The following is a 22,598-nucleotide window of genomic DNA, read 5'->3' as shown; positions in this document are numbered from 1 at the left end:
TTAAAATAATGTTATTTTTTGCAGACTTGTAGGAACGCATACTGCAGTCTGTCCAAATGTGGTAGCACTGCTTTTCAATTAGATTTTGAGGTCTTCATAGTCTATGAAATTCATGGATTACAGCAGAAAGGGTTTCCCAAAATTTGCCACAATAGCAGAATCATTTTTTCCTTCCTTCTAGACATTAAAACTTTTTTTTATTTATAAGAAAGTAACCCTCGGTGGAGGGTGTTAAGGAAGAAAAAGAAAGAAAAAGAAAGAGAGGATGTAATATTTCCTAAACCACGGGTCTGAAGACGCAGATTCACGTTGCTCATATAAAGATCAGTTATTCAACGTTGTTACGGAAGAGATGGCAATGTGTGTGCGTGTGCTTACCTAATTGAAAATTGGTGGTGGTTAAAATAAAGGAAATGAGAGAAAAGAAAGAAAGAGAGAGAGGGGTGGAGGGATAAGCAGACTCACACATCGAAAGAGAGAGAGAGAGAACAGAGGAGGGGAGGAGAGGGAGGGAGGGGTGACGCGGGGAAGTACTTAGAGAGAAGACGCATCATCTGTGCAGTGGTGGGAGCAACATCTCCTGGTTGCAGTCCGACAGCAACGCGAGCAGCTTTTCCGACTTGTTTTCAGAAACCGTTGTTGCGTGACGAGACCATGTGGATTTACAAGCTCGTTTTCGGATTCGTTTTCGTCGTTTCTTGCTCTGGTAAGTTTGCCGAAAACTACTCACAACTGCTCGCGTTGCTGCCCAACGTGTGACACCAGAGCCAGCGTGTGAGCGCACTGGTTTGCGCTCCCTGCACAACAAACTGTCAAGCGCGAGTTAGGAGTGCCTTGAATCATCTGATTTTATTACTGTCGCTGCGATGTTCGGATAATAACACATTCGTCTTGTGTTTAACTCTGTATAGGTGTGTTATTAATGTAATCTGGGGGTGCGCGATTTATGGGTTAGCGTTACTTAGAGTCAAAACACATCCCTGGCAGTATTTTTTAAGACTGGACTTCAGTGAAAAGAGATGCTTTTGCTAAGAGCCATTACAGAGCTTTTTCATTCTAACTCACTACCAGAGCTCATTGGACTTTACAGTATCGCTTTGAAATTTAGCTGAATGAACACTGGGTAAGTGATAAGAAAAAAACATCTGCTTATACGCTAACCCACTGTCAGCTAAAGTGACCTGTTAAAATCCAATCAATCGTGCAGTCACCCTCTAACTGAGTGCAACTTTCGCGGTTCATTGCTTCTTGGCATTCAGCCGGTCAACTCAAGCTGACGAGCGGACAAACACTAGGCCTCTGGTACTCTGTGATCCCCAGCTTGCTTACCACATCGTAAACTATCCAGACACTGAATCTGAAATCAACTCTGATGTGTGACGTCTTCCCTTCAAGTGATTCAACGATTTTTGTTTGTATGTTCTCTATGTGTTTGTGTGTGTGTCAGCCTCGATTTCATTTGGGGCCAGTGACAAATGACTGTGCATCCCATTGGACGCTGTAGACCTAATGGGATGCACAGTTAAAGCAGACTTTTTCACACATAAAGTATTGTGCAAAAGGCTTGAGTCACTGCTCATTTCTTTATATTTTAGCAGGAAAATGGGGAAATAGGTGCAGTGATTTATTGAAACGTTTGCAAACATAAATGGAAATATGGTTTTTGAAAGCAAGAACAGCGTTTGCACGATTCTTAGAAACTTGAAGTCAGTATTTGGTATGAACACCTTTATTCTTCAACGCAGAATAAAGGTTAGCCAAGCTGTCTTGCAATTCTGCAAGTAGTCTTCAGGAATAGTTCTCCAGGCTTTGTGTAGGTCATTCAAAGCTCTTCTATGGATGCTGCTTCCTCTCTTCCTCTCTGGGGAGGCCAATCCATGACTGATAGTGTTCCATGGTGTTTTTCTACAAGGTATACTTTTACTGCATTGGGAGTGTAGTTTTGATCATTGTCATGCTAAAAAATGAAACTACTGTTTGTCAGATGCTTTCCATGGTGGACCAAAATCTGTTGGTACCTTTATGCGTTCATTCAGCTCCAAACATTGACAGAGCATCCACTCTGTTTCACAGATGGCTGTAGACACTCACTAATGTACGTCTCTGCTGACCTCCATATTTATTTGGATCTGATTTCTCTTGTCACTCATTTTCAGTCCAGTCCTTGCACATTACCTATGCATTTTCTCCTTGTTTCCCTTCCTTAAATATGGCTTTTAAAAGCCAGCCTCCCACTGAGGCTATTTCAGATGAGGCTTTGGTGAGCAGTAGAGAGCCGCTAAAGGGCCAAAATGCATCTCTCAGGTCCTGTGTCAGTTTTCTTTTGGTTTTTTTTGCAGTTTTACAGTTGTTTTTGTTTTTTCATTCCCTAAGGCCATGCCTTTTTTAAAGACTTCTTCTTTTGTCTTCCATCTGTCCAGTTTCCAGTTTGTGCACATCAAGCCAGATATGCAAAAGCTTTTTGGGAATCATCTTGTTGGTGCAAAAATACTATTACAGAGTGCACAAGATGCATTTTTAAATTGTTTTGCTAAGTTATCTGCTACATGTAGACACAATACTGTTTTATTGCTTAATGTAGGTGCCCTTTTTTCTAATGGTTGAATGATTCATAGTTTTTTTGTTTGTTAAGTGACTAAACACACAAAAAGAAAATGATCACAAACAAGGACTGGAGTGAAAATAACTGAAAAAGAAAAAACTGAAAGATATGCAGAAAGTCTGAAGAATTAAGACCACTTAAAATTAAATGAAAGTCTGGCTCTTTGCAAAATAAAAATAAATCAGGTGTTTGAGACGCTTTTTAGACAGTCTCATCAGCAGACAACAAAGAATACTTTGTTTGTGTGAATTCATTTTACTATTATTATTACTAGAAGTAGTATTTAGTATCCCTTGTGTTAATATATACAATTTAGAATGGGCAGACTAAGACTACTTTTGTCATGGATGTAGAGCCAGACAAGTCTGTAGACTGTGTTAAAGCTATCTGTCTGTGTTCAACCACAACAGCATCAGGCCCTTCCTAATGATGCTCTCTCTACCTATAGTTGAGTCTCATTAATAATGTAAAATGTCAAACGAATGCTACTCAGTGATTGTGACCACATTTTGTAATTGTGTATCAGAAGGCAGAAGAAATGCTCTCCAAGACTACCAGAAAACTGACAGCATTCAACTGGTGGTCCATTCTGATTCCTCCCACCTGACCAAAAGCAGGAAGCTGAGCTTATCGAAGTGTGCTAAAGCCTGCAGCCGCAACAAAAGGCTCCCCTTTACCTGCAGGTTTGTCCATGCTAATGTCATTACCCTTTCAGTTTCAGGATATTACTTTGGTAACATGGGAATGGCTTTCAGTTCGTCTTACTTAATTAATGTTTGCATGATGCATGAATTTTGATGTTTAGTTTAGCGGGCCTCTCCTTTGTGTACTCACAGAATCCCTGTGTTACTGGTTTCCTTTTACTTCAAGATGTCATAAAACTGACCATTATTATTGTCACTCTGCCTCCTGTTTTCTCTTCCTCCTTTCCAATCCTCTTTATTCTCCAGAGCATTTGTGTATGATCATAAAAACAGGAAATGCCAGTGGCTGTCCTTCGACAGGAACTCGCCAGGAGTTCAGAGCCAGCAGAACATGAACTACCAACTCTATGAGAAGAAAGGTGCTCTACATTTCCATGTTTTTGCTCACCCAGCTGACACATACATAACAAGTGTCTCTGACTCTCAGAAAAAACACATCCTTGAGGTAGCCTTTCTTTCAATAGACACCACTGCTTCTGTAGAGGTTTTGTTGATTTACATTTTTTAGAAAAAAATAATATCCATTTCATAACAATTTATGCTAGAGTGATTTTAGCTCCGTGATGATGGGAACCCTCTGGGGGGAAGACTAGGAAGGGCAAGGACTATTGGCGTGTTTATTGGGTTGGGCCACATCATGGTTCATTTTCTGTCATTAAGCGGTGTTTATGTAAATAATGGAAATTCCCACCCGTTTTCAATCACACTGACCACAACTGTGAACTGTGAACATGCCGGCTGTGTAACATAGTTTTTACTGAGTCCAGATTTTAAAGATGATTAGGAAAACAGATTTGACTTTTGGCATTGTCGCATCTCCGTTAAGCTCAGTGTTTCAGATGAAAATCTCCTTCTGTCTGTTTTCTCTATTATCTGTTCTGGCTCTGTATGCAAAGCACTTATCACATTTACAAGATCGTTCTCTGTGTCTGTCTTATTTCAGACTATGTTAGAGAATGCATTGTAGGAACAGGGCAGAGTTACAGGGGGCGGAGGTCAGTGACCACGAGTGGGATCCTGTGCCAGGCCTGGGCTTCTCCTGTTCCTCATGAGCACAAGTAAGAATCTGATGTACTTTACACCACAATGTCAAACAAAATAGCGTTATAAGCTCTTTCTTACTGTTAGTTTTGGCCTGCTAGTAATGCAATTAGCTAGTAGCTAGAGGCTGGTCTGTATGTGTGCATATGTATATACAAGTATGATATATTAGGGGTTGATTAGGCTCCTGGGAGCAGTCATTCATCACAACTGACCTCATTGTAACGCCTTACACAGTCACAGATCATTTCCTGCTGTGGACCTACTGTTTATCTAGATGTGTATGTAGTGTGAATTCAAGTGTGTGTATTTTACTTTTACTGGCATATGCCACATTTGGTTAAATTTAAGTTCTAAATATCTAAATCTATTTTTGCTGATAAGATATTTTTCAAAGTAAGAAAAAAGTTAAAATAATAAGATGCCAGTAAAAGACGACAAAAGTGAAATTTGCACTGATCTCGGTTACATTGCACAGTGCAGTTACATCATTTTTACCCAGTTAGCAACAATATAGTTACATTAATCTAAGCCTATATGACTAAGATCCACTGTAGACTTAATAGCGGCAGACAGAGCTATGTGGTTCCTTGAGCATAAATGACGACTGTACTGTACACTAGCCATACTTTATCGCTGAACCCTATGCTACCTCCTCTCTCTTTTGTTTTTAAACTGTTTTCTTCTTTTTTCCACATTGTTGGAATTCTGTTCATTATTCTCTTTATCACTTTCATATTTAAAGGTAATCCAAGATTGAAAGATAGCCACCAATTTCCTGATTTCCAAAAGAAAAAGCACATGAATAGTGTTGAACCTTCAGTAAAAAGAAAAATCCCACTGCCCTTTCTCCTCAGAGATTTAAAACGACTTCGAAAGGCTTTGTAGTGTCGAATCAAAGCCGGCAGTGTACGTTTGCACCTCCAGTGAACCTGCTTTATCAGGCCGTTATTAACTTTTCTGTAAATCAGGTAATTAAACCCAGGCACTTTGTATGTTTTATCAGTTCACTTACAGACATGGGAAATTGACATACACGCAAGCACAGATGGATTCACGCACATACACACACAAGTTCAAATAGCATTTTTATCAGTGTAAGGTTTCCCCTTCATAGATTGCCCACCAAAGACTTCTCATTTTTGTACCTGTCATTACCAAATCTAGTGAAGGACTATTTCATAGCTTTATCTTTTCCCCATCATGTGGAAAAACACCGCTTGTCTAACAAGCTATGCTTTCTGTGTCCATCATCACAGCTGGTGACTACAGCCATGTGCTTCCCTGGTGTAAAAGATATGAGTCATTTGTCAGTATGTTTATGTTACGTCCACCAACGCCAACCTCATGGAGAACTAACTTTGCTTTTAAGTATTAACCTGTTTTCCCTAAAAAAAAAAGACTGCTGTGTCACTGATGATTCAGTCCTTTGGCATAGTTGTCAGTAACTTTTATTTTTGTTAATTTCCACCGGGGGTGTTTACAGAGCAGCACTCTTGTAAATGAGCAAGGAGAAGTCATTCTGTCAGAGATTAAAACCAGAGACCACAAACTGTGACCTTTTGGTGTTTTTCAAAAAGAAGTTGCTCTGCGTGCGAGCCGAAACGCTGTATTTGGCAGCAGGTCTTGGTACATGTGTTTGTTTTGTAACTGCAGCTCTGCTTCTGACAGATTCATGTCTAAGAGGTTCAGGAAGACGGACCTCCGGGAAAACTACTGTCGCAACCCGGACAACTCTGCTGTTGGCCCATGGTGCTTTACCACTGACCCTCGGCCACACTTCAGGCATCAGGAGTGTGGCATACCACAGTGTTCAGAGGGTGGGTTTTACACACAGGCATACACGTTTGCAGAAATATATCAGTGTTTATATGAGCACATATTAATGTTAAAATAATACCCATTCTGCAATCTGCATTATCTCATCAATTGAGGCTTGATAGCCTGAAACGAGCTCCGGCAAACTAGGCAATCATATAGTTGGAATAAGCAAGTTCACCTAAACTGTGCTCTCTTGTGATATATATCTATCTATATATTTATGTGTGTGCGTGTTACTTGCTGAGGCCAGCTGCAGCTGTTTCCAGGTGTGTGGTTCGGTTTACACTGTCCTCTCTCATTCCATCAGGCTCAGGGTTTGTAAAGGGTTTGAACCTGAAGAAGCGGGTGTTGGAATGTTATGGGATATTAATCCCCCTGTCGTCTACTCAACATCAATTGTTAGCCATTATATCCATCCCTGTGGCATACATGTGGTTGTGATGAAAGAAGAGGGCCTCCTCAGCATGTTTTAGCCTTTATGTTATATCGCACAATGTTACTGTCAGGCACTGAAGGAGGGGATGATAATGACCTCTGTTATCTAATCCTCGGGGATTCATGCTGTCAGAGGGGTTGTTTCCTCAGCATGCATGGCACTGGATCACTTTAATGAGGCGCCAGGTTGTGGTTGGGTAGGACAAAATGGGAATCCTTCTTGCTCTTTAACTGACACAAGTTGTACAACAAAGATAATGACATTTTATTTTGATAAAAAGCCCGTGCTCTCTCAGTAAAAAAAATGACTGGGAGGGTTTCTCCTGAAATTAAGTGGTCCTAATAGGAAACATACACACAGACACGCAAACATGGCGTGTACAAGCACAAATACATGTGCAGCCTGTGGACTCACAAACATCTGTTTCCAATCTGGATCCTTGCTGTTGTTCACACTAGACAGTGTATTCTACTCACCAGGCAGAAAATGAGGCTTTGTCTTTATCCAAGAAACTTTTTAATGTTTGCATCCATATTTTAAATGTCTTTGTTTATAACGAGTCTTTGTTAAAGCTGAAGTATGCAAAAATAAAGTTCTTCCTACTTTATACCTGATGCAGTCAGAAAAGAACTTTGATTGGCCAAAAGTGATCATTATGATATACAGTGGAACCCCGGCTTACGAAGACCCCATTTAACGAAACGCCACCTCTTCCTCCACCAGGAACTTCGTCTCCAGCCAGCATCGCCTCACTCAAAAGGCGATGGAAAAAGGTGCTTCGACTTACGAAAGACCCTCTAGAACGAATTAATTTCGTAAGTCGGGGTTTCACTGTAGTAGGTGTAGAAATCCAGATCTTGGACAGCCCAGTTGAAAATCTAGTATGGTGAAAGGCTGTTAACGACTTGTTTGTCTAGTGTAACAAACAAAAAAATGTTGCTTCAACCACTTTAAGTATTATGTTGTCAAAATGTTTAGTTCAAAATGTTGCTTAACAGTTTGGGAATCTAATATTAAACACTAAAGTGTATTCAATTTGATCTTCAGCTCTATTCCTTCATCAGCCCATGGCCTACTAAAAAAACACACACCTCTCATTTATATTCTGGATATATGATTTTTCATTGATCACTCTGCGTTTTTCTAAGATACGTGCAATGTGTTTTTCTGCTGTATAGTTGAGTGTATCAACTGTATTGGCGAGGATTACAGAGGACCAATGGACCACACAGAAAGTGGAAAAGAATGCCAGCGGTGGGACTTGGATGACCCACACAAACACCTGTACCACCCCAAGAGGTGATGCTCACAAGTGCACACACACACATACACACTTACCTCTGCAGCGCACAAAATTTGTGCAAGCTCAATCACATCTACTTGCATGCATGCTTCTATCATGAGAATACATTACGTTTTAAAAGGTTCATAAAGTAATTCAAAGTAGTTTAGCTGCACTTACTCTGGTGATGAAGTGATTTGGATTCAGTTAGTGAAAACCTTCCCCAGAGGAATAATATTGGAATCCAGTGTGTGTTTATGTGGGTTTTTTTTGTGTATTTAACAATAATATGTTGGGAAAATGCTTCATTTTGACTTAATTGTCCCAAATTGCTTTAAACTCTCAGACTTGGGCCTAAGCTGTTATTCATTTATACCTGTTTTAAGGTTTCATATATTTTAATCTATATTATTATTCGTTGCACGATCTTCAAAAAGTGTGTGTACACGTCAGCTGTGTGCATCTGTGTCAAGACAGCTAGTGGGATGGCAGGTGGTCTGGATTAGTGGGGACTCGTTAACACATCCTTAATCATCCCACTGTTTATGTAAACGAGGTCCCAGACTGCTCATAGCACTAATGTAATGAGAGGGTCCCACAGCCTGATACTTCATGCCTAGTGGCTACAGGCCTGGAGGGATGTAGGACTTTGGGATGACTTACTGTAGAACACCTGTAGTGGTGCAACTCATTATCTTCTTCACTCCCCTGAGCTCAGAAGAGTTATTAGTGTGTCGTTACATGCAATGGTGAATTGTCTCTCAACTATTTTGAACTGCTTGTGAATCAGCAGGAAAATAGAAACATGGATCTCTTGACAGGGACCTCTGGACTTTTAGAATATAGTGGCAGTTAACATCAAGGAGTCCTCCAAGCGTGTGATAGTTGTTTTATATTTTATTTATTTGCAAGGCTTTTGAGTCTTGTTTCTGCTTACATGTTTTTTCTGCCTGTTTTGTATTAGGTACCCTGACAAAGGCCTGGATGATAACTATTGTAGAAACCCAGATGGACGCCAAAGACCCTGGTGCTTTACCACAGACCCAAATACACCCTGGGAGTACTGCAACATCACAGTTTGCGGTGAGCATATATTCATGTTTGTTTGTGTGTGGTTGAATCCATTACCATTTGTCATGCATGTTACGGAGGAATCTATGCCCTTCTGTTAGTGGCAGTGTTGCTGCTCAGTGCGGGTCGACAAAGCATGACTGACTGCAGCAAAATTTACTGCTTCCTGTACCTTTCATTTTACCATTCCTCCCCTCTTCTTGGCTAATGCTAAAGAATATACAAACACACACTCACCCACCCACACAAACAGATGCAGAGCCCCCCTCCCCTCCCTCTTAGGGTTGGCTCTCTGTTATGTCTTCTCTGATAGCCAGAATGTTTATTTTTTTCCCCTGCACCACTGGCTTTCTGTTTATTGTTCTATGCCAGCTCTTATGTGTGGTAGTCAAACTGCACAGGTCTGAATTACTGCTCTACATTAACCTCGTGTTACACACGCAGACACAACACCAGGGTCACACACACTACAAGCAGATCATTTACACCTCATACACTTAGTGCAAACGGCGTGATTGATGTTTAAGAGATCGATGTGTGCGTCACATCTGGCTTTGGCTTTGTGTGTCTTTGCACTTGTAGTAAACCAGCAAACGCTGCGTGCTTGGAGTTCACCCTGCAATCAGTGACAAGTCACATAGTCAGACACTGGATTCTTCAAGAACATAAAACAGAAACAGAGCTGGTGTTGTTGTTGGACTCTGCTTTATTCTCTTTAGTCTGTGACCGGCCTGCTTTCCTGCTAGAATCATCAGCAGTCCTGGCTCCATGTTTACTAGATGGCACTCCACCATGTGGACCCAGTGATTCACTGTTCTCTCCCCCTTATTTTCTCCTCTCTAAAAATTGTCTTCTACCCAGGGCATTCAACCCTTCTCTCACTCTTTCTCTATTATGGGAGCTTTTTGGGAACAGACCAAGTTTACGACCCAGTTAGTCTTAATCAAAACAAGGCACACAGAGACAACCAGATAAAGTGTTCATTTGATAAGGCCCCTTCTTTTGTTTACTGTCAAACTAGTTCAAATCTATTTTTATGCATCTACTATGCACAGCAAATCTCTGTTTTAGAGACTTGAAGATCTGGCTTTGTACATTTTCGGGTACAGTCGTGTAATGCTCAGGTTAATGAACTTGTAGCACTATCTAATGAGGATCTCCGTGAAGACAAGCACAGCAGACTCAATTTCGTGCCTTGGTTGTCCAATCTTTTTGAGCCTAGCTAAACAGCTATTCTGTTGATGTCAGATAGTCAGTGTACTAAGGGTATTTGGCACCATTTCAAATACACTGTCACACTGAATACATCTATAATCCTGGCTGTTTGCTACTATTGGCATCACTGTGCACTAATACAAAGTGGATGTATCTTGAGATCGGGGAATGATAAAACCTGGGGATGAGGACAGTGTCATTTTTAGGCCAACTAATTTGGCTGCCATCACAGCAAATTTTTTTTTGCAGTCTGAATTGTAGGTGTTGGCAGTTGGGAGACTGAATTCTGCACAGTGAGGGTCTAAATTTACCAGGAGGCAATTTACCCCACAACCCCCAAAAAAGTGCCCCGTTGGCAAGCTGTACTTTTCTGAACATACATACACTTTTATGGCAGAGCATGCAACACTAATCAGTGTAATTTTATCTATTATATTAATGTTTTCCACAGCAATGTTACACAAACACACTTTTTGTTTGACTTCAGTTCATAGTTACCAATTTTATTTTGCAGAGGATGGCATTCAGACTAACATATTTTGATATATTGGTAGACTCATTTGTTTATGTTTCGTGTGAAAATGCAAATTACAACAGTGGCAGAACCTTGACCCTGTGGAAGTTCCTGAAACATCTTCCTGGAAAATCATTCATGGAGAACGATATACAAATTTCAGGCAAATAAAAAACCTCCTGAGGGTTTTGCAGTATCCGTTTTTCAACTTTCTATACAGTTCAAAGTTACCATAATTTATTCAGTTTTCATCACTTTGGAAAATTTCTCTTACCGCCCTCATTTCACTGATCTGTAACTCACAGCAATTGTTTTCAAAATTTCTTCATACACCATTTAAACTAAATACGCTTTTATCAGTTCTTCACCATCTCCGTGCACAGTGTAAATTAGGTGGCCAAACTTTTCACACTGTCTTTTTTTCTATGTTAGTGCAATCATAAATGGTAAATTTGAGCAGATTCAAACTAGCCCCATTTATACACTGTAGTTGAGGCATCTAAAATTAATTTTCATATGCATTTCATATTGCCTTATGCATTAATTGCATTTTGTTTCAGCATTATGTATGTTCAGGGAAACAACCAAGATTTTAAGAGTTGGGTTAGCCCTCAGTTGTGGTTGGTAGTGTTTAATTCTCCTCATATACCAGAGATGATCCTCATATCGAAGAGGATTTGTTTATCTAACATATGTAAATAAAGATTGACTTTTGGGGGTTATGCTGAAACATCTTAAGTTGCAAGAGCACAAGATCTAAATTACTAGGCTTTCTATATACTATACTATCCTAGCTACATTTTGGTTTGCCTTTTGGTTTGTTTAAGAACATGTGTTATTATTAATTTTTTGGCTATATTTTTTAGAAACCCCTCCTAAAAGTAATGTGGTGGAAACAACTGAGTGTTACCAGGGCAGAGGAGAGGGTTACAGGGGAGCAGTAGATATGACGCCCACTGGACTTACCTGCCAGCGCTGGGACTCTCAGTATCCCCATAACCATACATTCCTGCCTGAAGCCTACCCCTGCAAGTGAGTCAGAAACTTACATGATACAACCATCCACTCACTCACCCTTGCACTTCCATTTTAGCAGATTACAGCATGACTTTCTCTTGTGTTTTCCAGGGACCTGAGAGAGAACTTCTGTCGAAATCCAGATGGCCAAGAATTCCCCTGGTGCTTCACTACAGACCCAAGAGTCCGCACAATGTCCTGCGTTAATATCCCTCAGTGTGGCACCCAAAACAGACTCGTCAGCGGTGAGAGACTCAACAGATTTATTTAGCTTTGACAGGAGCAAGGGAAAAGACAATTTTCTCTCCATCGGAAGCAGATAAATGCGCATATTCTGAGAGAGATCTTGTAACCACACACATCCCAGCGGGAAGCTGTTGCCCTGTAAGAGTGTGGGAAGGACTGACCACCATGTATCACACAAATAAAATCTGACAGCAACTCAGGATGGTCAGTTCTTACTGGTCACTGAAAAATAGTGCTGTTTGAGATTCTTTTCGAGGTAGATTTAGAAGTTCTACATGCAGATCTATAGCTGAGTAGGCAAATTCAGATTCCCTAAGGGATTTTAACGGATATTCTTTCGAGACTGAGTGGGCTTGAATTGGAATTATAAAACCACTCTGAGGCTATCTTGTGGTTTACGCTTGAGAGTTCAATACATTCCCATATACAATATACTGTAAATGAAATGAAGGGTAACAAACAGCTAAAAAAATTATGAACGGCGGTATTTTTATCATTTATCATTGTCAAGGATTACTTTTGTGATTCCAGCAAAGCATAAAGTAGGACCACTACAACAACTACGATAGCTCAGCTAAGGGTTGTGTATTCTTTTGCTCATATTTGAACACAATTCACAGTTTTTTTTACTCTAGCTTTTCAGTTGAACAGCACCACATGCATAATTGTACATTTATAGAGACTGTTTTGCATGTTTTTGTTTAAAGCAGTATGTGCCCAGACAGCCTATCTAATTCTTCTATCTCATTTTGTCCAAATCCAGACTGCTATGAAAGATTTGGAGAAAATTACCAAGGACAGCAGTCAAGGACTAGATCAAACCTGCCCTGTGCTCCCTGGAGAGACCACAGCAACAGGTCGGCCCACTGGATCTCTGCTACTTCCTGATCACTTTCCCAAACTTCACTATGATGTAGAAAACAGACTTGCACCATTAATAAAACTGTAGACAAGCACTACTGGCTAAAATAGACATTTCAATTGTCACACCGGTCCACAACATGTTAACCCACAGACCCCAACAAAGTGTAGGAGATTTTAAGGCACTCAGTGAGACAAGAAGAAGAAAGAAAACACAAATGTTGAACAGAAGACGACCTTGTGCACGACAGTCCTGCTACGCAAGTGTAGCTGAGTTTTCTAGAACCATGTGTGCAAATCTGAAACATGGTGTTGTTTTAGGGAGGCACTTTGTAAGTGACCTCTACTTAAGTCTCGCTGTTGTTAGTCAGTCAAGGCAAGCCACTTGTTCTCAGAGGAGAAAACAACTCCTAGCCTCCCCTACAGCTTTTTTATGGCTTGAGAAGCGTTTTCCTGAAAATGACCCAGCTGAGCAAGAAAGACTCCCAGAGATAACTTGGCTGGGTGATGCACTCTTTACAACTCACCCTTGACCCTAAATCTGCTCCTTTACAGGAACACTTCAAAGCCACTCAACCCCACTGTATGGCTCTTTCTAATGGGTCAAAAGCTGGGGTTAGGAAGTCAGAGAGAGAGCTGGCTGCACCAGAAGGATAATATAAATAAACATGAATTTTAAACCCTTGATTGCTATGATTTCACCACCTTATTAGTTAAGGAATTTGGTGCGAGAAGGGATTTAGTTTGTGGTTTTAAAATTGTAGCGAGAACGCTTCATGTGTGGGATACGTCTGCACGAGTATTAGATATGTGAATGTAGGTGGGAGCATACTGTCTAAGTGAGTAATTCTTTTGCAAATCACCTCATTATCTTGTCTGGAGGGAGAGAGCCTACACAGCTGTGTATTTAACGGTCCAAATCCTATCTGGCTAAATTCATTCAGCTTTTTACACATAGTTATAAATCAGCAGAAATCCTTTTTTTAACTGTCAAAACAAGACAAATTATCTGCTTAAACTAAAAGAAAGAACGAAAGCAAGGGAGATGTTTCTTTTGTTTTCACATTGTCTTTGGGGCTTAATAAATGTTGATGAAAGATTTGTTAAGGGATCATTCGGGTTTCTGTGTTTGCTCAGTGGTGAGAGGGGCATGCCGACGGCTGGCCTGGAAGGAAACTACTGTCGAAATCCTGATAAAGACAAACATGGTCCCTGGTGTTACACCAACAATTCTGCCATACCCTGGGACTATTGCAATGTGAAACCATGTGAGTGTCAATCCATACAATATGAGCACTGACACACACACAGAAACATAAAAGTCACTTAGATAATGTGTAATTGAAGCTTTATCGTGGTTCTAGAGAAAAGACTGAGCTAGTGTTTTTTTGTTTTCACTTCTGTTTCTCTCTCACTCTAACACACACACACACACACAGAGAGAGAGAGAGAGAGAGGGAGAATAATTTGGAGTGGGTAAGTCTGTCTATACTCACAGGAGATCCATAGTCATCAGGAAGCCTGAGGGTTTTTCTATGGAGCCAGAAGCATCATGCTTGCAACTAGCTTATAAAAGTTTATGAATCTTTTTTTTCTTTTTTACACTTTTTTTTAAACTTTTAACTACAAGACCATACCCTTGTTGTATTTCACGTTTTAGGATGACTGTTTTGTAAATAACTGTGTTACAATTCTGATATGTTATTTAATATATTATCCTTGCCATCTGTTATCTTGCCGAGCCTCCATTAATGGCGTGAATAATGCATCCATGTGTGATTACTTGACATGAGCAGATTATGAGAATATAAATTAATTCATGACTCCTGACCTTAAAACTATGAGAAAGGTGCTTTAAAGTATATAAATAAAACATAAGCAGTTGTGCTCTTGTGGCGTCTGTTACATCTAAAAATCTAAAATTAGGAAGCGGCTTTAACCTACAGACACACCGCAACCCTTTTAAGGCGTGTTGCCTTCAATTAAACATGACATGGAAAACAAACTCATTGGCTCTGGTAGCTGTTGCTCTATGCTCACTGTGAAATTTACACCCCTGTGTGAGGTTGGCTCTTACCTTGTATGCGTTAATGCGCCCTGATCACTTGCTCGTCTCCTTGCCTCTCTGCAGGTAATGCTTCACAGAACACCATCCAGCTGGGTGAGAGTCTCTCTGTGCTCATCTGTCTGCCTGTGTGTGCGAGTGGCTCAGTTGCTGAACTGTATTTGATAGGCTACAGAACTTGATGGGGTGCTTTTTATGTCCAGCTATAATGATGCATGAGATAATGAGGTTGTGGTGGCATCTGTTTCCCTTTCTGTGTGACTCTGTTGGTCTTTCTGTGTTACTTTGTACTCTTTTGCACATAGTCATTGAAGAACAAATGATGAATCCTCTGCTCTCTTGACATACAGAGTTCACAATACAAATGGGTTCTGTTAACATTTTCAGTAATCACCTTAATTATCGGCCTCATCAGTTAATGTTCTTATGATGATGATTGAGCTGCGTCGTTAGGCAGCTCGAGTGCCTCTTGTATTGTGACTATGTAAACAATATATGTCCGTGTTAACTACAGTGTCATTGTGTCTGTGACGGCAAAAATTGAATGTATATTTTATTTGCGCTCTCACTTTCTAGGTGAGGAGGCTTCTGTGAGCTGTTTTGTCCATAAGACAACGAGGATCGTAGGAGGAAGTCCAATGAGCATATCAGAAGGCAGCTGGATGGTCAGCATACAGAAAGGGTATGGCATTTAGCATTCGATACATTTTCCTCTACTAAAGAACAGTGGAGGATCCTGCCCAGACTATTCTTGAATTGATTAAAAAAAAATCTGAAGGGTTGCTTATTCTTTTTCTTTTTATCTTGTCGACTGCTGCAAATTTAGGATTTATGTACAACATATGTTTGTTTTTGCTTTGATCCTTGACATTTCTGATCAGTCAGCATGAACATATAGAAAAGAAACAGGGTTAAAGAAACAGTTTACCACTGTAAGAAGGTCACTTATAATATTCTTATTTCTCTGAACAACATAAGGATTAGCCTATTAAGCCAGATTCCTTAAATACAATGACTGTCTAGAACATAATTATTAGTTGTGTGCTTATATATTGGTGAAGTTTCAGATGTATTGAAGAAGAGCTTGTGATGTGATTCTATTAATTGTATTGTCAGGTTGTCATAGTATGATTACAAGCTTTTCCCCCCCAGATTTTCTCCCCAAAGTGGCGCAGTTTCAGGTCATGTATGCTGTGGGATGTCGTAGATTTGACCTCAATATAATATTTGTGTTTTGTGCTGTTCTCAGATCAATGCACTGGTGTGGCGGTTCACTAATACGAGACGAGTGGGTGCTTACTGACAGAGAGTGCTTCTCCTCATGGTAATGTTGTCTCCCTTTTTGGTTTTTGGAGTAGGGTGATAAAAAGTTAAAGGATTTGAACAGTTTTAACCCAAAGAATGATAACTGTGCAGTATTTCCAACTGTATTAACTTTTTCTTGTGCCTGTTCAGTGTTCCGAACCTCAGCGAGTATCGAGTGTGGCTGGGGGTCTCTGACATTCGAGAGGGCGCTCCTGACTGGTCTAAGAGGCAGGAAGTCACTATAGCCCATGTAATATGTGGCCCTGAGGGCTCCAGCTTAGCCCTCCTAAGGCTCTCTAAGTGAGTGCCTGGAAAAATAATCTCAGTGATATATTGATATATTTTTCTGTACTTGTGATGCTAATCATATTTTGTAAATATGTTTTTCAGGCCTGCCCTTCCTGCAGACAATGTCCATACGATTCAGCTACCTGTGGCTGGGTGCAGCATCCCAGAAGGAACAATATGTAAAATGTATGGATGGGGAGAGACCAAAGGTACTAATATTATATATTGGATTATAGTATACATACCTATTTTCTGGTTCTTCTTACTTGCATTTCTCCTGCAGCAGTCATGGAATATTCCTTTTTTTTAAAAAAGATTTTGGTGCAAAAGCATAATTAATAATGTCTTGCTCTATATGCTTGCAATATGTTAACCCTGGGTTTTTCCTAACATTGTTTTGCACTGTATTATATTTACTACAACAAAACACAGGCAATGAAGTGCAATTTTTAACTCTTTCAGGCACTGGCTATGAAGATATGCTAAAGGCAGTGGAACTGCCCATTGTCAGGAATAACCGGTGTAGAGAAATGCACAGAGGAAACCTTCACATCACCACCAACAAGATCTGTGCAGGAGGGAAGAGGAATGAGGGAGTGTGTGAGGTAAACTGTTGTAAACAGTTTGTATTGTTTTCCTAAAGAAGCGTTTTGGTATTTACACACAGGGCAAATAACTGTTTTAGTGATCAGAAGGAAAAGTGCACACTAGAATTCGTACAGTGCACTCAAACCGTGTTGGTAAACAAGAACAGGCTTTTACTCCTATGGATAAAGTAATTGTTCCCAGTGTGAATCTATGTGGGCATTAGCGCCTTTGTTTAACACAGTGCTTCCAAAGCCCAGTTTGATCTAAATCTCAAACAAATGTTATGTGAATCCGTGGGCTTAGTATTCAGTCAGTTGTAAATAGAGCAGCTGGAGACTGTTGCGCTAAATTTCATCAGCTATCAAAGACTTGATTTTGTGGTTTCTGGCTTTAGAAAAGAGCTGCCCATGTTTGGATATAGTATCCATAACAGAACAATTTCATTTGAGTGTCAGAAACGTAAAACATTGACGTTAGCTGTTTAAAACTACGGACAAAGAAAAATGTGCTATAAATTTCTTCTTGCTTTTTGTTTTCTTTTTTTTTCGCAGAGGGATTATGGAGGCCCTCTGGTGTGTCAGGATGGGTATATCAGGGTTATTGTTGGAGTAAGTGTCCATGGCAGAGGCTGTGCTCGGGCCAACCAGCCTAGCATCTTCATTAACGTGCCCTTCTACACGCAATGGATCTACAAGGTTTTCAAATATTACCCCAACACCGTCTAGAAACGTAACCGAGAATGAAAAAAGTTTGGGGGACTAAATCTGACCAAGAGCCAGTGGTGCACGCAGGATGCCTGGTTTATATGTTTTGCATACTTACACAGTCCAGATCAATAGGAAATTGATCCAAGGATGTACTTACACTATGATGTAATATTTAAAGTATCAACAAGAATATTCTGATTCTAAAAGGCACTGATGGCAGTTGAGTAGATGTTTTATCTTAGACATATGGTAAGAAAGTCAAGAAACAACAAAGTATGGCTTTGACTCAGTTGGGAGCAGAACAGACAAACATACACATATATGTATATATATATTTTTTATCCAATTCACATTTTCCTTTGGGTAGCAGTTCCACCATAATTGTGTATGTGTGTATGTAGTTACTCTTGATTCCTGGCATTACTTGAATATTTTAAATACCAAATTCGGTGGTTCAGCAGCTGCTTTTGTAGAGTACGTCAATGGGCCACTTAGAAAACTATCCAGTGGTAGGGCAACGTTAAGGACACTATGACGAGCTTTGATAAAGTGGTCCTTACTGTACATACTATTTTAATGAGTGTGTTTGTGACACTCTTAATTCATTTAGGTCTTATAGATCTATTATAAGAGAACTCAGATGTTGCGGTGGATATAAAGTGTGCTATCTCTGTGTTTTAGCTTTTAGCCACATTTCTGTTTCATTGTGGTGTCAAATAAACAGAAATACCTAAATAAACTGCATCTTCAGTGTTCTTCTCCTAACACAATACACCTGACTGAAAGATGCTGTTTTCTTTCTGTGTAAAAAAAAAAAAATGAGTGTATGGTTACCCAGTCTTCACAGGATTTGAAAAACATGTATTTTTTTTCCTTTTATGTGTGCACAAAAGTTCTTTCTGTACAGAATATAATATTTCGTTTAAAAAAAAAAAAGTTGAATAGTCATCGGTATGTCTGTTTTTTATGTTTGTTTTTTTATGTCTGTGTATGTGCAGAGGGAGAGTGAGTTTTGCCTGTGAGCCTGTGCACGTTTAAGCCAGAACCGAACCCACTCGCATATCTTGGCAGACGCTTATTTTAATTCCACCCTAGATATTAGCGTGTCAGAGTCTGCTGTTTCCAACTCTTGTGGATGGGATGTGGTCTTTGTAACATTACTGTCTGTGGTGGATTTCACTGTGATGACTGAACAGCCCTTGAAACAACTTGACACACTTCTTTTCCCAGTGTCAGTGATGGAGATGGCTTTACAGCTACATTATTTTTGCATGAGTGAGAAAAATGGTCCGCGTGTGAATGTGTGCACACTAAAAGATTCTGCAAGCTGCTATATTCCACAGACTGTACAGTAATGCCTTATAATATAAAATGTGTATTGTATTGAGTGCATTTACTATGAGCGTGAAATGTTACACCCAGTTTCAGCATTATTTTCAAATGATGCCTGTCATTATATTAAACTCTTTTTCTACTTATCTGTGAATTGAATTTTAATTTCACATTTTAAATGTTGCATTTTTTTGCATTCTGAGTGCAAACGTGCATAATTGCAGTCAGTTTGCTGCATAATTAATAGAACAGAGGTTGGTTGTTGTATTTCACTACCAGAAGATGGCACCATGGTAGCATAGAGACTATGAGGACGAATTTGTAATCTTGCTAATCTCTCTTTCTCCCTCTTTCTCACACACACACACTCAGACACACACAATCCATACAGCCACATTCACTTTCAATTGCACACACAAAGTGGCATATACCCACACACACCACTGGTTCCAGCCACGTAGCTGTTCCTGATAAAAACACTACACCAAAATAGCCGAATTTTGGTGTCACCACATTCAGAGTTTAATGGAGTGGGAGTGTGAGATAAATATGAGGGGGCACGAGAGTATACGTGTGAATGCGAGTGTTAGAAATAGAACGCATAAAGGTGAAAGAGAGCAGCTACTGCGAGCTGGAGATTAAACGCTGAATCCATTGATGCTGTATTAAGAAACTTATGGAGCAAGCAGAAAATGCACAGGGATCGACACTTTCCGTTGCAACGTGTGTGCTGCTTGCTGATGCTGAGACAACACACACGGACACACGCGCGCACACTCGCACTTATGGCTGGGACAGTACAGTATCTGTGATAATGCATACTGTAGCGGTATCAAAGAAATATGACGTGTAAGAAGTTTGCTTTCATGTGCAGGTCAGCAGGGTGAACGGAAAGACATGGAAATGTAGATATAAACGAGCAGATAAACACAAGGACACCGGTCCCCTCCCCGCTCACCCCCTCTGTGCTACAGCATGCAGGAGGCTAATGATCCACTGAACATGGTTGGTGTCACGGCTGTTCACCCTGGCATGGAAGCACAGTCTACAAGACATAGGGTAAAGAAAATGATTAAGAGCAATAATCAATTTTCAAACAACGATTAGTTGTCGACAGTGCTGCGATGTGACAACTTGAGGAGTAAAATGAGACACTTTTATCTCTCTCTATCTGGCTGGCCATTGAAATTCAAACACAGTAGCAGGATAGTCTCACATGCTGCCACAGTTGGCTGACGACTCCAGGCAGAGATCTGCTTCTCAATCCCTCTGTATGTGTGTGTTACGTATGCGACTAAATGAAAGAGAGGGAGTGGCTAGAAGAGAAAGATGGAAAATGAGAGAGGGACTGATTATTCCAGAGAAAGGCTTTTATAAGCCACAAGACTCCCATTACAGATCATTATGTTTCAGATTTAGTTAAGAATATCTTTCATAATCTAATTGGGTTGTCTTTGTAATGTCATTTAACCTCTTTTTAGGCACTTTCACTTCTCTCTGTGGAGTCGTCGGTTTTGGGCCTCTGTTATACCTGTGTGTATTCGAGTATGCTTGTGCGCGCGTGCGTGTGTGTGCCCATTTCCTATTGTCAGATTATTATTACTTCCAAGTGTAGGCTTACAAGAGTGTAGAGAGGAAATCTGATCATATCCAAGCTTTTGAAAAGTATCTTTCTCCTATCAGGATTTCACCTTGTAAAATGACACACCTTTCCATCCCAACACCAACTCCACCTGATACTTTTCATAGTATGTTCAGTTAAAAACACACACAAATGCACCCACACTGGACAGCCATACATAGCAAAGCGAATAGTAAAATACATCTTTGTCAAATAAATTTGAATAAAGCTCATTTTTACTTAATTACTAAAACTGGAAAGTTTAAGATGCGTTTTCAGACTTGTTCCCATTGTTATGAGTCCCACATTTAAAAAAAAAAAAAAAGAAGATAATATAAGAAACAATAACAAATGGGATGCAATTGAGTTTTCCAGAAATTCTGACAGGTACAATGGTCAACAAACAATCAGCAAACACAGCAGAGCACATTGCCCATGAAATTAACTCTCCACATCAGCTCAGCTTCTGATCTTCTAGACACTGACTGAATAACTGTTTGATTCACATCTTATTGTAGAAATGTTTGAAAATGAGCGAGAAGAGGTAGCAGCAAGCAAACTACAAGAAGGCGCAGATTATTTTTCAATCAATTTAGTCAAGTGTTATTCTCTCAAGTGTTTTCTTTCTTAAAGCAAGTACACAATCTTGTTATACTTACCACTTGTATAGTTTTGCTCATTTTTGACCTGGATTAGCATGTTTGGAATCATCTGCTGAAGGATTTTTTTTAAATTTTACATTTAATGCTATTTTGTTTCATTCAGTGTTTCATTAACAGTGATGGAAATAACAGTGTTACAACTAACGGCGTTACTAACGGTGTTACTTTTTTCAGTAACGAGTAATCTCACTAATTACTATTAGTTATTATTATTATTATTAGTTTTAGGAGTGACGGCGAGATCTCCTCAGCTCTTTCTGGGATAGTGGCTGCCCCTCTGTTGGTCTTCCTTGGTCTCTTGTGTTCTGGGGGCCTCTGGATGTCTGGAGTCTTGATCTCCTCCATACCTGCTTCATGCCCTGGAGGACGGGGCTGTGGCTCCCTACACCCTCTAGCAGATCATTACATGAAGGAACCTTTTAAATACAAGCGCGCTTATGCTCACAGGTGTACACACGGGTGCTCACACACAAACTACACCCTTTTTGGCTCCTACCTCAAAGCACTGTGCGCTGTCGATCTTACGTGCTGCACAATAATGTTTAATATTTAGTATTTATTGTTATATTCCCATAGATCATCGTGGTGTTGTTTATTATATTGCTCTTTTCTTTTTCTTCTGCTTGTTTTCGCTTTTTTCTTTCTCAACAGGTGATCCAGGTGATTGATATATGTATTTTTTGTCTGCTTATTTTGTTGGTTTTTGTTGTTTGCCCTTTATCACCTTTCCTCTTCCCCGCTGTTTTTCTTTCTCCCCTTTCTTTTCCCCAGTGAAGTCTTTCCCGTATTTAGCAAGTGAAAATAAAATAAAATAAACAATAAAAGGTCAATGGCCTGTATTTGTATAGATCTTTTACTAGTCCTGCCTAGGGACCCTCAAAGCACTTTACACACCCAGTCATCCACCCATTCACACACTGGTTGAGGCAAGCTACAGTTGTAGCCACAGCTGCCCTGGGGCAGACTGACCGAAGCGAGGCTGCCATGTCACGCCATTGGCCCTTCTGGCCAACACCAGTAGGCGGTAGGTGAAGTGTCTTGCCCAAGGACACAACGACCGAGACTGTCCGAGCCGGGGCTCGAACCAGCAACCTTACGATTACAAGGCGAACTCCCAACTCATGAGCCACGGTCGCCCAAGGTGAATCGAACAGACCATTACGGCAAGGCTGGGATGGTCCATTTGGTAAAGTAAATCCGTTGGGCATCTTTCTTCGCCT

The 22,598-nt window shown here is 40.2% G+C and overlaps 1 protein-coding gene across 1 annotated transcript; it reads left to right on the top strand.

Moving 5' to 3' along the window:
- Positions 1 to 553: 553 nt before the first annotated feature.
- hgfb (hepatocyte growth factor b) lies at positions 554 to 19,206 on the top strand. The gene is made up of 18 exons (XM_006789435.3): positions 554 to 706; positions 3,129 to 3,285; positions 3,553 to 3,665; positions 4,250 to 4,364; positions 6,019 to 6,167; positions 7,783 to 7,903; positions 8,851 to 8,969; positions 11,553 to 11,718; positions 11,815 to 11,948; positions 12,713 to 12,806; positions 13,948 to 14,078; positions 14,942 to 14,971; positions 15,452 to 15,557; positions 16,125 to 16,199; positions 16,331 to 16,480; positions 16,571 to 16,677; positions 16,931 to 17,073; positions 17,608 to 19,206. Exons 1-18 carry the CDS (start codon positions 655 to 657, stop codon positions 17,779 to 17,781), a joined length of 2,136 nt encoding a protein of 711 aa, XP_006789498.1. The 5' UTR covers positions 554 to 654; the 3' UTR covers positions 17,782 to 19,206.
- Positions 19,207 to 22,598: the final 3,392 nt, after the last annotated feature.

This window comes from Neolamprologus brichardi, chromosome 7 (genome assembly GCF_056152115.1).
Source record: "Neolamprologus brichardi isolate AB-2024 chromosome 7, ASM5615211v1, whole genome shotgun sequence".
NCBI classification, from domain to species: domain Eukaryota; kingdom Metazoa; phylum Chordata; class Actinopteri; order Cichliformes; family Cichlidae; genus Neolamprologus; species Neolamprologus brichardi.
Note: the sequence above shows the minus strand (reverse complement) of the source record. Positions and strands in the feature narration are given on the sequence as shown.

Bases quoted from the DNA above. Each gene is read 5' to 3' on its own strand.
- hgfb (XM_006789435.3), top strand. From the start codon at position 655: ATGTGGATTTACAAGCTCGTTTTCGGATTCGTTTTCGTCGTTTCTTGC. The intron at 3,666-4,249 runs GTGCTCTACATT...GTCTTATTTCAG, and splicing joins CCAACTCTATGAGAAGAAAG to ACTATGTTAGAGAATGCATT. The intron at 7,904-8,850 runs GTGATGCTCACA...GTTTTGTATTAG, and splicing joins CACCTGTACCACCCCAAGAG to GTACCCTGACAAAGGCCTGG.